This window comes from Lagopus muta, chromosome 3 (genome assembly GCF_023343835.1).
Source record: "Lagopus muta isolate bLagMut1 chromosome 3, bLagMut1 primary, whole genome shotgun sequence".
Classification (NCBI taxonomy): domain Eukaryota; kingdom Metazoa; phylum Chordata; class Aves; order Galliformes; family Phasianidae; genus Lagopus; species Lagopus muta.
Genome location: NC_064435.1, coordinates 35,903,950 through 35,918,406, shown reverse-complemented (window position 1 = coordinate 35,918,406; position 14,457 = coordinate 35,903,950). Strand labels below are relative to the sequence as shown.

Sequence of the window (14,457 nt, the reverse complement as noted above, 5' to 3'; positions counted from 1 at the left end):
TCATTGCAGAGAAGAAACTGTATCAGAGGAAATCCTGCTGAGGTCTGAAGATCTAGAATGGATTATGCAATTCACTTCATTCAAGTTCTGTAAATCTCCATCTGAAGCAGATCCATTTTTTGCTCTTTAGTTATCCAAATAAGTAGCATATCAGACAAATATTTCTGCAGCTTTGATGTTGATTTTATTCACATAATTACAATGGAAGTATAATTTTTTAATCCTTTCAAATATTAAATCGAAAAATTTGTGTAAAGAATCAAGACATGAAACTTTTTGAGAATTTTTAGACAAATGTCTTAAAAGCATCCAAGGACTTCATGTTCCTATGTAACTAAGCAGAACATAAGGCTTGAAATTGATGTAAAATGCCAGGTAATTGAATTACTCTAGTGTGGTAAATGCATTCAAAGCAATATAATTACATAGGAATAACAGAAAAAAAGAGTGATGATGACTACTACACGGCAAAAAATTGATTACTTCTAGCTCTAAGTTACAGAACAAACTCGTATAAATATTACATCAGAAATTATTGACAATAATAGTTCTGAAATGGATTAAATGAATCCTCTTCTAGCCTCTTCACAGAAGGGAAAAAAAAGTCAGATCTCCATTTCACATGTTCACCTGAATCACTAAATAATTAGTCAGGGTCAGAAAAACCTTGTTATCCAGAAGGAGTGAACACAACTGAACTCAGAGTTCAGCCTTACATCTCAAAACATTATTAGCCAGAATGGGACAAAAAGGTTGAATACTATCATGATTATCTTTCATGTTTAACATACTGTTTTTTCTCCTGAAGATATGTCATGCATGTGGCATTTTAACAGAGAGCAAGTAGTAAAGGCTACTCCTGCCAATTCACCATCTTAATTTGTCAAAAACTAAAAAAGCCATTTGCAAAGGTTTTCTTTTCTAAACATCTATTCCTGCTGTGATATAAAATCAGCAATACCTCTCTTAGTAACGTGCAGATAGCCACTTAAAAGAAAGTGTTACAGATTAGGCCCAGCACAAGTTTTTCAATAGATTTTCTGACCTTCTGTTTTACTAATGCCTCGGCTCTCTCTTCCCAGACATTCCTACCTTCCTAATCCAAGGTTCAAAGTTCCAGTTATGGGCTGAAAGATGTACACTTCTACCTAAAATTAAAAGTCTGCCTATACATCTGTCTTCCTTCCTCATGCTTGGCCCTGGTCATTAGCTAAATTAGCTTTTGCAGTTGTACTGAGCCTCACAGGGACAGGGAGTGAGAGAATAATCTGATGAGATGACAATCTCTTGTCATTATTCTGGTGTCTCTGAAGCTTATTAGGTAGGTTACAGATAGCGTAAGTGATCCACTTATTTTATGGGTCTCTACAAGTGAAAACTTCAAAAGGTATAAAACCCAATATGTGCATCTAGACAGCTTAAAGCCAGCAGCGCTACAATAATTAAAAGATCTTTCTAAACTGTGCTAGTAGAACAGGCAAAATGTCTGTAATCAATTTATCTGGGAAAGCAATCCGACAATAAAAAACTGAGGCATTTTAGGGACTAATAAAGCTGTGGAATGACTATAATAAATCTTCAACTGCAGTTATTCCAGAACAGTTTTGCTCACAGTAAGAAGTATTCTACAGGGTTTTCAGTCTGAAATGGCTGCTGGTTACATAATGTCTATCATAAGAAACAACTGCAGAATTGTGAATTTTATTTTTGGCATGTATTGCCACCATTCACTGCTCCCTTTTACCATGAAGTCACTTGGCTTCATTCAAAGATGATCAAACAACTATTTGACTAGATCAAGAATAGTACTTAGTGACTTCCTATACAACACCACACACTAATGTCCTACACACGTATAGTGTTCTGTGCATTTAACTTAGCATAGTGTTATGCAGCACTTTGGACTTTGAAAAGTGCACTTCTATAAAAGTTTACTTTCTGCAAACAGCTCATATTTGATGCAAGCTATAATTAAATATCTAAGTAAATAAATAGAAAGTATACACACCCTTAATGACGGAGCTTACATCTAACAAGCTGACAATGCTGGAGGTCAGTTAAATGTGCAGGCCCTGGTAAAGGTTGTTAATGGAGTTGAGGGTATACTTCATCTAACCCAGCAGCAAAAGTTTAGCAAGAAGAATAGCACCCTATACTCCACAAGCCACACAGGTTAGAACTCTACTGGCATCAGTGGGATCCTACGTATCCTGCTGAAAAGGTAGATTTAACAGTCATGTGATAAAATGCAACTAAACCTAGACCGTATGGAAATTGGTATAGTACATTTGTGATATACTTCAATTCAGGATGTATATCTTCGAAGTATTTTAAGGAATAATTTTTTCAGGCTCATCTGGAACATCCAAGCCTTTCAATTCCTTAATATAAAATATGACATTTTCATGGAGAAGACAAACAATCCTTCTCAATTTAATTGAACAGAGATAACTTGAAGTAGTAGCATACTACAAATGCATTTATTTATTTATTTAGAGAAGTTTCAAGAGGAGTTTTGACTAACACAGAAATTAGAAGGCAAAATTTATTTCTGCTGGCAGAAAGCCTAGAAAAAAATATTTATTTCATTCTTTAAGATAGCAACAAGTACTGATTTCTCATTCTGGATAACGGATTTTTCTTCCTTGTCACAGATAGGTAAGTACCTAAAATAATCAGCTCCCTTGCCATGTACGTTTTCATAATATTGTATATATTAACTGTTCACATAAACACAGAGCCTTTATATGAGGGTAAAGGAATTGAAGGACATGATTTAGCATTGTCTCTAAATGTGGATCTGAATCCAAATTTATTACTAATCAGAATCAATGTAGGGAAGATAGCAAGCAGCAAGTAGAACAAGTAGGGGATGATAAAGTCTTTTTAATTCTTGTATACCTTTAAATCCTGACAAACAGCACTTAAAAGGGTTTGCAAGACAACCTTACTTTTTTCTATGTCTTCTGTATCAATTAAAATAATAAAAAAAGAAATCAATATAGCATGTTATAGAACAAATTCTCCTATAATGAACATTCAGTATCATCAAGCTTTCTGAAAGCCCAGCTTGATATTTTCTTAGATTCATATAGTAGGAACTTACTATGAAAGTTCATCTCTTTCTCAGTATCAGGAAGGTAAAACTTAGAAATTCAATAAATTTGATGAAAGAACATTTAAATTTACAGAAACTAAAACATTTCACTAGCAAAGGACTGAAAAATGTTTAAGATAAGCATACATGTATGCATGTGTTACACACATAAAATGAACTATTAATGATCTAAGATCTACTCAAATCTGTAACTAGCTTTTGTCACAGAAGGCCTTCTGGAGTTTGTATGTACAAACATTAAAATGCAAATGCAAACTTGTATATAAATCTCTGAGCTCTGTCAGAATCACTAAAACAATCTCTCAAAATAAGCTAAATATGATTTTGTAAGTTCCTGATTCCACAGATCCAAGTTTTCTACATATGCCAGGCAGCTACAGCACCATATTTATAAATGCATCTCTTATAAATTTACTGTTTCATCTTATCAGGGAAATAGAAAATAAACCAATCCAATTATAGTTTTTTAAAACTTTTTTTTTTTTTTTTTTTTGGCTCAGTTACCTTGACACTTTCCATTAAGCAATTAAACAACATTATACTTGTGAAAACTAACACAACCACTTTAGCTACAAATAAATTTCATTTAAGATTTGGTTGCTCCTGTGATTTCCCTCTGGGATGCATAATTTAGTCAATTCAGACAAAAAACAAAGCTGGCTTTCTTTCCCACTTAGAACAACCCTGTAATCTGCAATAGCATGGTTCAAAAGACACATTTATTTAGTGGTGAAGTGTTTACAAAGAAACAAAACCACAGCAGAGTTCAGGAGGAAAGTGGCTTCATTTTGTCATACTTTCAAGTAATAATGGTGTCTCACCAATTCTGACTAATCATGTTGGATAATAGCAATTCTCCATTTGTCATTTCCTTAAACGAGGTAATATTTTTACCTGTGAATGCTTTTTCACCTGTACTAGACAACTATTACATATTTTCTTGTCTACAGGTCTAATAGGTCAATAAAGCTATCCCAGTGTTTTCTCCTACTGTCAAGGGGGAAAGATGTGCCTCTGCCAAATCTATTATTCTGTGATTGGAAATGCTGATATCACGGCATTGTTTCCCAAATAAACCTTCTAATTGTAAGCTTTTGTTTTAACATGCTTGCATTTGGCATATTTAATATTCCAATGAAACATTAAAATGGCTTACCATTCAAAATACAAGCACACAAATCCAAAAAAACCTTATCAAAAGATCAGAGAAACTGAATTCTTAGTCACATATAAAAAACGAGAAAGGATTGAAAAAGGAGCAGCAGGCACCAGCAGAGTCCCTTTACCTTCATTTAGAAGGAACCACCTGTGGCAGGTACTATTCTGAGGGCCTTACCTGAGTGAGAAGGATGCATGCACAGCCCTTAAGGTTTTTGTCTGTGGTCAGTTGGTATAACTAGGGAGAGATGCAAACCTTGAGCTGAAGCACAGAGGTTGTGCAAAGAAATGTGGGAAGAAAAGACTTGCAGTGCTCTCAGCATTACTCACTTTTCCACAAAAACTGCCTCTGTATATTCCTACCAGGCAAGACAAAAACCCTTATTGTATAACACAGAGCTGAAATTGATTTCAGTGCTACCTTCTCTTTATAAAGCATCTACAGATTCACCTCCACTGAGTCTGTCTTGCACGCAAAGATGGATACAACTGCCCTTCACCACAGCTGCATTGTTTTAGACCTGTAATCCATCAGCCATTAATGTAGATAAAACTACAATAATTCAGGTTATGTGACAGTACATCCCATCTGTGCTGTCACTCACAGGTTGCTCGTATTTACCTCAGACAAGTGGCACAACAGACTGAATGGGTCTTGCAGGCTCTGACAGCCCCTCACCTCTCATTCACAGATATCTGAGCTGCATGGTGTAGCTACAACCTCTGGAATGTCACACTGGGATTAGGACATTGCAGCTTTCCAGTTGAGACAGCAGAAGTTTTTAATAGCAGTCTATGACTTTATAAAAGGGGAACAACATGACTGTAAGTTCAAGATGACTATGTGTTTACTTACAACAGGTGCACACTGTATACTTAAAACCAATTTATGTACATAAGGTAGGCAGATCTGTTCCACAGTTTGGCATGACTCTCCATGCCAGCACCGACTGTCCTGTATTGTTAAGGCAGCAGCTCCACCCCTCCAAGCAGCCCAGCCCCTAGAGCGCACTCATTGCTCAGCAATAACCAAACCAACACTGTGCTACTAACGTTGCCTGAACTGAAACCAGGACACTGGGAAGGCACAGTGCAATGCCAGCTCTTTCCATCCCTTGTAGTTTCCATGAAAACAAATAAGCCACGTTAGTCTCAGAGCAGTTAGTCAACTGACACATACGTGGCCCAAGACAATTCCTCTTCACTCGATGGGGCCCAGGCAAGCCAAAAGGTCAGGCACTCCTGACATATCTAGAAGCATCACTATCATATAATCTAATTTAAATCAGTTACCTCAGAAAGCAGAGATTTTAGAATCCAGAAGAGTAGAATGTTTTAGACTCACCTTTTTCCATTTTGTCTTGCTCAATCTCTGTTTCACCTTTTCCTAGAATATTAAAAATATAATTCCATTTAAGTAAATTTATTTTAACAGTTTACAATAAGAAAGAGTTAGAATATAATTACAGTTTCAACCCAAAATAAGATTGGGCCAACCAGACTAATTTATTTTAAAGAAATAATTAAAGCATAGTGTACTGACTGAACTGTGGTTACATAGGTCTTTCTCTGCAGATGCTTCAGTTATTGCATAATTCCTGCTGTCAAAGGATATTTTATGAATGTTTCCCTTAAGATATTTTGCAGATTTAAATGTTACACATAGGATACAAACTTATTTTGCAAGAGGTATTTTGTTTATTAATTAAAAAATCTTGGGAATACTGGCTTCATACATATTTGATTTAAAAGTGCAGAACATAAATTGGAAACCTAGGTCTCATATTCAGAAATAACCAAGGCACTTGGAAGCTTTTCTCATACTTCAACTTCTAAAAAAAACTAAGCCCACATGTTCTGTAAACAACTGAATTCATGACCAGATGTTAACACAACTACAGCACAAAAGCATACTTGTAACGAAATCGTATCTGTTTATCATGAACAAAGTTCGTGCAGAGATAGGCTTTTCTTCTCTTTCTCTGACCTTTTAGCATCTTTTATTCTTTGTCTTACTCTTTTAAGTGTCTTGCCTTATAATTCTGATGTTATCAGTTTTCAACTTATTCCCAGTAAATGTTACAAAAAATATTACAGAGTACTGATGGCTTTTTCTTTAACTATTTTCTTGTCTCAAGAAATTCTTGTCTCGCTCTTCACTACAGATACACAACTGCTACCGACTACTACTACTACAACATGCAGACAGTATACCTGATTTTAACATTCAATACAAGGCACAGTGAGAATTAACTTCGTTGTAATATGAGAAATGAAGGAGGAAAAAAAAAAAAACTACAGAGTCAATTACATACTACAAAATAGCTTTGAAGATGTTATTATTCGAACAGCACATTAATGACAGCACTATTTGGGATGTGCTAAAATACAGGTTTCTTGCACATGTGATGGTAAATAAAAAGGTGTATCTGCCTGTCAATATGACATCAGAAACCATGTATTTTTTAAAGAGCAATAACAGCTCCAGATACAATAGTTGATATACTCGTATTTCTATTATTCTGCTAACTTAAAGCAAACGAAGAAATCATTACAGGATAATAAACCACAATAGATTACGTGACCTAACCACTCACTTTCCCTGTGCACTTTCAGTTATTGTTAAGACTCACATTCTCACTGGAACTCTTTTGATTCCATCTAGGATGCTTAGTGACCCATTTGCCCCTGTATCTGACATGTTTGTGAGTTCTGCCAGTTCTTTTTCATCACAGCAAGAACAAGATATGAGCTTATTACTCTAAAACATGCCCATCTCCCATTTCTTGGTCAGCCTCACCTTTAAGTGAGGCTCATACAATATACAAAGAATCACAGAATGGTTTGCGTTGGAAGAGATCTTTAAGATCTAGTTCCAAACCCCCTGTATGTATAGCTGTCTGTATCTATTTATGTACCACAACAACTTCTCTCAGTTCTCTTAGATTTCCTTCAATCTCCATTCTTTTAAATGAGCTGCCATCAATTTTGATAAAGTTTCTAAAATGATCTTAATTTACTCTAGATTCTTCTTCTAGATTACTGCTTTTGAAAATAAAGAAAAATTTCATCTGGTTAGCTCTCACCATACTGAACTATGAAACTTCATCACTAACATCTGCACAAATTGCCTTCTTCTCTCCACAGTGATCTTTACCTTACTTTGATGGTGAAAACGGCTTAAAATAATATTGTAGTATAATATTGTAGTATAGTTTTACTTGAATTTTTTCTTTCTTTTTGGTGCTCTTGTAATTTCCAAAAAAAGTAACTGAATCCAAGGTTTTATAGATTGAGATATAGCAAGAAACAATGCAGCAATGTGAAAATAGGAAGATATTATCTTCTTTATTTACTCAAATTTCAACATTAAAATACCAAACTGTTTGAAGACAAAAATAAATGCAAGCTACTTTTGAGTAGAGTAGTAGAGTAATTTCTCATCCATTTTAAGTTATAAATAGAAATTATATACAATGGGCATAATTCAAGTCAAATTAGTTGCCTAATAGCAAATAGTAGAGAAGAAGAAATATAACACAATCGTAAAAGATAGAGTAATGCCCAGTCCTATCACATACAACCACCTAAAAATAAAAATTATTTCTGCTCATGAGATTTTTCTCTTTGTAAATGTTACTTTCAAGTGTATTTAAAAAAGAATAATCAAATTATTAACTTGGAGAATGATATTTGTTGCTAGCTGAGACAAATATTTATCCTCATTAATGCGTTACACTTTGGAAAAAATAATGACGCTAGAAAGACAAAGATAATCTTCTGTGTTTTATTGAAAGCCAAACATTAGAACAGATGACAAACATTTTCCTTAATACTTCTCTTGACCTTGCCCAGCTTGGCATATTTTTGTAAACATGAAGCACGTAAAAAACACATACCCAGTTACAAAATGCTTAAAATTTGATCACAGCATAATACACTCTCACAGTCCCATAATGCTAGAAATAGGCTGCCACTGTTATATAAAAAGTCCTCCATTCACCATCCTAAAATCATTCCCAAACTTCATCGCAAAATATGGCTTTGTAAAAATTATTGCTATGCAATTCACAATCACAGGTAATTTTATGAGTACATTCCACCCTAAACCACATCACAGTCTAAGAGTATTATTGCTTTCTTGAAAAGTCTAGAGGAAATCACTTTGGAACATCTTCTGTGCCTATTAATCAGATGCAACACTCACCTACATGGAATCTTACTGAAATCCAGAACAAAATAAGCCAGCATAAATGATGTCCCTTTAACTAGAAGTTATTGAAATTCGTAACTGAAAAGGTAATTGAGAACCTGACTTCAAAACAGTGTTACAGAAATTTAAAATCTTCCTGTCAACCAAGAGGCAACTGCTGCTAGGGTTACAAAATTTAACTTAACCTTTGTTTTTTTTGTCTAAGCTGTTTTATTAGACTTAGTAGTTTCTTAAAATCACAGCAATATTCCTGAGCCCAAAAGGAACACATGCAAATTGCCAAAGAATAAAATATGTCTTTGTAATTGTGGAACAACAACACAGCACAGGTAAAGAGTACTCCTGCAATATTAAAATTCTGAATCACTCAAAGCCTATAGTTCAGCCTTGTAACGTTTAAAGAACGTTTATAATTGCAGGCCTTAAATTTTGATGTCCTATTTTTCCTGAGGTTGAATTTCCACAGTTTCCGTAATTCACTGAAGTTTCTTAAAAGTTAAGTTTCACTTAAAGTTTCTTAAATCCATCTTTGAAATCATAAATTAGTAGGAAAATGGGAGAAATTTCCTGAATTCTACTTGATTCTGGTCATTCAGGTTTGTTTCAATTTACGCTGACTCTCTGCTGAGTTATTATGCAGTTTTCTATCAAAATCAAATGCCTATAAAGTTCTGATTCACATATAAAAGGTTTCTTTGAATATTAGACTTTTTTTCACCTGAACATTATATTGTGTCTGTTGACTTAATGCCAGTGCAAAGAGATACAAGTCAAAATTCACAGCTTAGTGTGTGCCTGATTAGTGTTATAAAATGTGTTTAGGCTGTATGCTATTATCAGCAGTTATAAAGCATTTAAAAATTCACAATATTTTAAGTTTCCTTTCACCAAAATGCACTGTACACACTGTATGAATCCACACCAAAAGATATATATTAAAATCTGAAAAAATGTACTTGCTGCTATATTATAAATAGAATATTAACAATTGTTTGAACAGCACACATGAAATGTAGTTCCAAGTTGCAACTCTGCCATGAACACAGAAGAAAAATAAAGCTAATTAATTCACTAAAGTTGACCCTTCTCCCCCATCCTTCCCTCCCTCCCCCCCCCCCCAAAAAAAAACAAGATAGGAATGTAAATTAAACATCCAAGTGTTAAAAAAAAAAAACAAAAACAAAAAAGCTTACTAAGATGACAGTTGGCTACAACCCATTTACAGTATCTTAGTGTTTGCTCCCAAACCCTGAACTGCTCTGTAATTACATCGTAACATCTATGACAACCATCTGCTCCCCTTTGTAGAGTATGGTTAGGGCTGGTCCTCCTGATGTAGGGACTTTTCTTTTGAAGCTTTAAGTATCTGAAAAAATAAGGGGAAATCTATATTAAAGGACCAACCAAAACATAGCTTACTATAAAACAAAAAATTCAAATAAATCTTAAAAAAAAAAAAAAAAAAAAAAAAAAAAAAAAGCAACTTTGTTTGAGACTTTAAGAAAGCTGTCATTTCTAGGTGTTACCATAATGAATATGCACAAAGTTGCTGTAGAAGGTGGGAAATGTACACTTTCAAATATTTATCTGAGCAGTAAATTTTTTTCTGATCATATGACAGTGCATTAACCTTGTAAAGGAAAATCAGGGCCATGTCACAAATACTTTTTTTTTTTTTGGGGGGGGGGGGGGGGGGGGGTGGGCAGGAGGGAGGGCTATCATCAAGGACAGGTACTGTATAAAAAGAAGCCAGGGAATGAGGAAGGGTCAATGTTTTGAAATGGAAACTTCTGAACACAAGGGATTTCAGTAGCTGGTAAAAGTAAATGAAAAGTGTGCAATTGAAAGGGAGAAAAAAACCTTACATATTTTAAATCTGAACTACATATGTGAGGGATAAAAACTCAAACAGAAAGAGTAATAGTATCCCCCAAAAATGGAAAATGCTTCCCTTCAGATATATCCTATTATATCCCAAATATATCCCAATTACTTCTAACACAATCACTGTAATTTACATACAAATGAAAACAATTAAACAAAAATCCTAAATTATTTATATCAAAAGCTGCCAAAGGAGAAAAGAATTCTGACAACAAAAAGTTCATAGTGAAGCCTCTGACTAAAAATATTTTTTTTGACTCCTTACTACATATGAATTTCATCACCTAAGAGGAAAAGGCTGTGATAATAATGTTTTCCTGCAAGCTTTCACATCTGAAACCTTTAATAGCAGGAAAATTCAGTAATTGTAAATTATTTAAATTGTGTACCCTGCCTTTCTCAATTTTCAGAGATATTATATAAATTGACTTCTGCATTGTATTGACAAGCTTTTTACAAAATACATCAATTTGTTCTTCTGCCTCTAAAGTTCTACCACACAACTACACAAATTACTTACAATCTTTCAGTATGTTAGCATGCTGTAGTAAATTTTGTGCTACAGATTATTTTCATTTTCTACTTCATAAGGGAAGACTCAGGAGCATGATACTGTTAGCCTTATTTAGTAACTGAATAAATAGGTTTTGATTTTGACAAAAATATGGTCCATGGAAACAAAATTCAAGGATTTCAAGCTGATAATGAGTTTGAACTTGGTTTTGAAATAGCATATATAAGACACATTCTTCTTAATATCCTCATATCAACATAACTGACACTATGCAGTAGAAATTTCTACTGTTAAAAGTTTCCAATAGTCTCATAAAGACCTACTTATTATTTTAACTGTAGGCAACCACATTTTCTGCAAGAAAACTGATGCATCTTTTCTCGTTCTACAGTTCCACAACAAACTAATGTAACGTATGCTACATTCACTGATCTTATTGCCAATCCTGTCAAAACAACTACTACTTAACACTGTTCATAAGCCTTGTTTAAAATATTTGACATTCATTGTGAAAATAAATATTTATTATTAGCTATCTATAAGTGAACACATACATAATGAGTAGCAATTATGATAAACAGGTTAGAAAGACACCACAGTCAAATCAGTGATATGTATTACAACAAGCATTTCAGACCACCTCAGCTAGTGTTCAGCATGTAAATTAAAACATAAACCCAATCATGCTTCTGATCAGTACTGGGAGAACACACAGAGCTCCTGCACTTTCAGTTCCCTAGGTACTTTTGGCATGTCTAAGCATCGAATACAAATTTCCTTCCCTGCTAGGAAAGAAAAGTCTCACAGAATCACTTAGGTATCACACCACTTCAGAGCTTCTGTATACTGCAAAGATTAACCAATGCACAAAGGTAGTCAAAGACTCCTTTGCTCAACAACCACATCAAGAGTTACAGAATGGTTTGCGTTGGAAGGGACCTTTAAGATCATCTAGTTCCAACCCCCTGTTATAGGCAGGGACACCTCCCTCTAGAACAGGTTGCTCAAAGCCTGGCCTTGAATGCTTCCAGGGAGGAGGCATCCACAACCTCTCTAGGTAACCTGCTCCAGTGTCTCACCACCCACATCACGTGGTCTGAGGCTAACTAGAACTAAAACAGCTCTCAGGGCTCCTAGATTATGATCCCTGTGGTTTCTCACTGAGAGACACAGCTCAGTGCTGCCCTCAACACTGCCACAGTTATAAAAGAACCAACTACTGATTTGTGATACTTAATTCTATGATTCAAATAACTCCAGAAAAGTGGACCAAATGTAACAACACACAAGCTTCCAATGAAGCAACTCCCTCCTATCAGATGGGTTCCCTAGGTAATTACTCTAAAAATGGTTTTGGCAATTACTATCGTCCTGATGAAAGAGCTGGAAGTGCTCATTTTGTTCATTAAAATGGTAATATCAAGAAAAATGTGACAGTATGACAAAGCCAGCTTTGTTCACAGACCAGTGCCTGAAGAAAGAGCCATTGCCAAACTCCAATAGATTTGACTGACATACAGAGAAGTAATATCATCACCCATGACAAGCTACTCTGGAAAGGAAGCACGCACATATTTCAAAATCTGATATTTTTATTTTTACCTTTACAGCAAAAGTATACAGCTCTCCCTGAAATCATTTAAAATAAGTTCTATTTTAAAACTACTCAGTTTTATTTGAAATACTTCTGTATAGCTCAATTTGTCATCACTCACATTTATCCAGGCCAAGATAAAAATTATTGCTTCATAACCACAAAAAACTTAAAACGAGAGTAATGATTATCCTTCAATACTTTCCAAAAATTGTCTGCAAAACTTACCATGCAGCTATATATATATATATATATTTTTTTTTTTTTTCCACAAAAAAAAAAAAACAGGAAAACATTTAAACACTTACCCACTAGATTATCGTTTGAATAATCCTCAGTTTGAACTGGGGCTTCTGTAAATGAAAAGTGCACAAACAACTAAAACTGGGCAGTTCTCTAAACGTTTACAGAAAGTCTAAAATGATTACAGAAAAGTTTTCCTCTTATGCTCAAAACAGTGACCTATTAAGACTAATGAGTAATAATACTTTTTCTGAAGTGGGATACAAATTTTCTTCAGCTACGTTTTTCTAGGAAAAAATTAAAATTAAATTTAAAAACAAAATTCTGAAATTGTACTATCATAAGCACAAATCTCCCGGTTTAATATGCTATTTGAGTATGGATTTGACTCGAAAATTCAGTTGATTTTAATTCAGGATGTATGTTTAAATTAGACATGTCACCAACTGCTGCTATTGCTAGTAGGCTAAAGGTTGCACATAGTTCCCTATTCATGCAGAGAGGGAGTCAAATTTACCAGAGAAGAATTCATAATAGTTATAATACTGACTGTTGCAAATACGAGAAACTGAAGAGGGCAACACATGCTCTGACTCACAAATTCTGTAGTGGTGCCACTCAAAGCTGGAGAAATATTCCCCCTTTCTTCTGTTATGCTCTTTTTCCAGAGTATGCACTACTGATTGCCAGGTGGCAGACAGAGCATGGCAAGAAAATCTTCCAGTTCCTAGGACCAACTATGATCGTTTTTATTGTTACAAGTCATTCTGAGCTAGAGCACTCTCGACTTCTAAAACTGCGCTTTCCTAAGCATTTAAAATACTAACATTAGAAAGCGAAGTAAAATAAAAAAAGGAACATGCTAGCTTCTAATAACGCAGTTACACCCATCCTTAAAGGAAAACAAGTTCTGTGGCAAAAGAAATTGCGAATATATTTTTACAGTAGAATTCTATTCTATGGTATTTATCTAATTTATATAAAGTAGCAAGTTCATGTGAAACATAATATACAAACCTGATTCCTCTGGTCCAGTGGCCACATTATCTTCTTCTGTATGCTTACTTTCTACTGTTATAAATAAATTTAAACATGAAAGTTACACAAAATGCTTAAAATTTTGCTTCTGTTCCTCACCAACCACCCAGTCTCTTTAGTATCAAGTAGAAGTTAAACTGAAGGACAAACAAGTTAAAATATCAGTAGCACAAAAGCACCTAAGCACATTTCATATAAAATAAGTTTAGACCTCTTAGTTAATGACTGCTATCATTCTGCCCCCTCCTCCCAAAAAGGGATTTCAATTATGGTTGCCATTACAACAATTTATGAAATGGAAAACTTGAATAAACTATAGCAGCAAATCCCTAGCTATGCTAAGACTAAAGCGACGACCACTTTCCTCAAGCTGACTGAATTAAGGTCATGAAAAACCATCATATTTAATGATATTTTTGACATTAAGCACTTCATAGAGAACATTTTCTTGTCTTTTTTAAAAAAACATATTAAGAGATATAAATGGAAGGAAAATGCTTGATTTCTTTATATATAAAAATTTCATACCTGGTAGTTTTTTCTCAATTTTTAAGTCTTCAACAATTTCATCTCTAACTGTAAAAAGACAGAAGTACATAGTTAGCTCTCTCTCTCAAAAAAAAAAAACAAAAACCAAAACAAAATAAAAACAATACCAAAAAACAACCAAGAAGTGGATAGCAAAAGCACTTCAA

At 34.4% G+C, this 14,457-nt stretch overlaps 1 protein-coding gene across 8 annotated transcripts in view; it reads right to left on the bottom strand.

Moving 5' to 3' along the window:
- ASPH (aspartate beta-hydroxylase) overlaps window positions 1-14,457 on the bottom strand; it is a 103,865-nt gene that overhangs the window by 39,002 nt on the left and 50,406 nt on the right. For all 8 annotated transcript variants that reach the window (XM_048938757.1, XM_048938756.1, XM_048938753.1 and 5 more), the window contains 4 exons: window positions 14,291-14,338; window positions 13,742-13,795; window positions 12,790-12,834; window positions 5,622-5,663 (listed from right to left, as the gene is read on the bottom strand). In XM_048938757.1, the coding sequence (XP_048794714.1) occupies window positions 5,622-5,663; window positions 12,790-12,834; window positions 13,742-13,795; window positions 14,291-14,338 (189 nt within the window). The remainder of the gene's footprint in view (window positions 1-5,621; window positions 5,664-12,789; window positions 12,835-13,741; window positions 13,796-14,290; window positions 14,339-14,457) is intronic.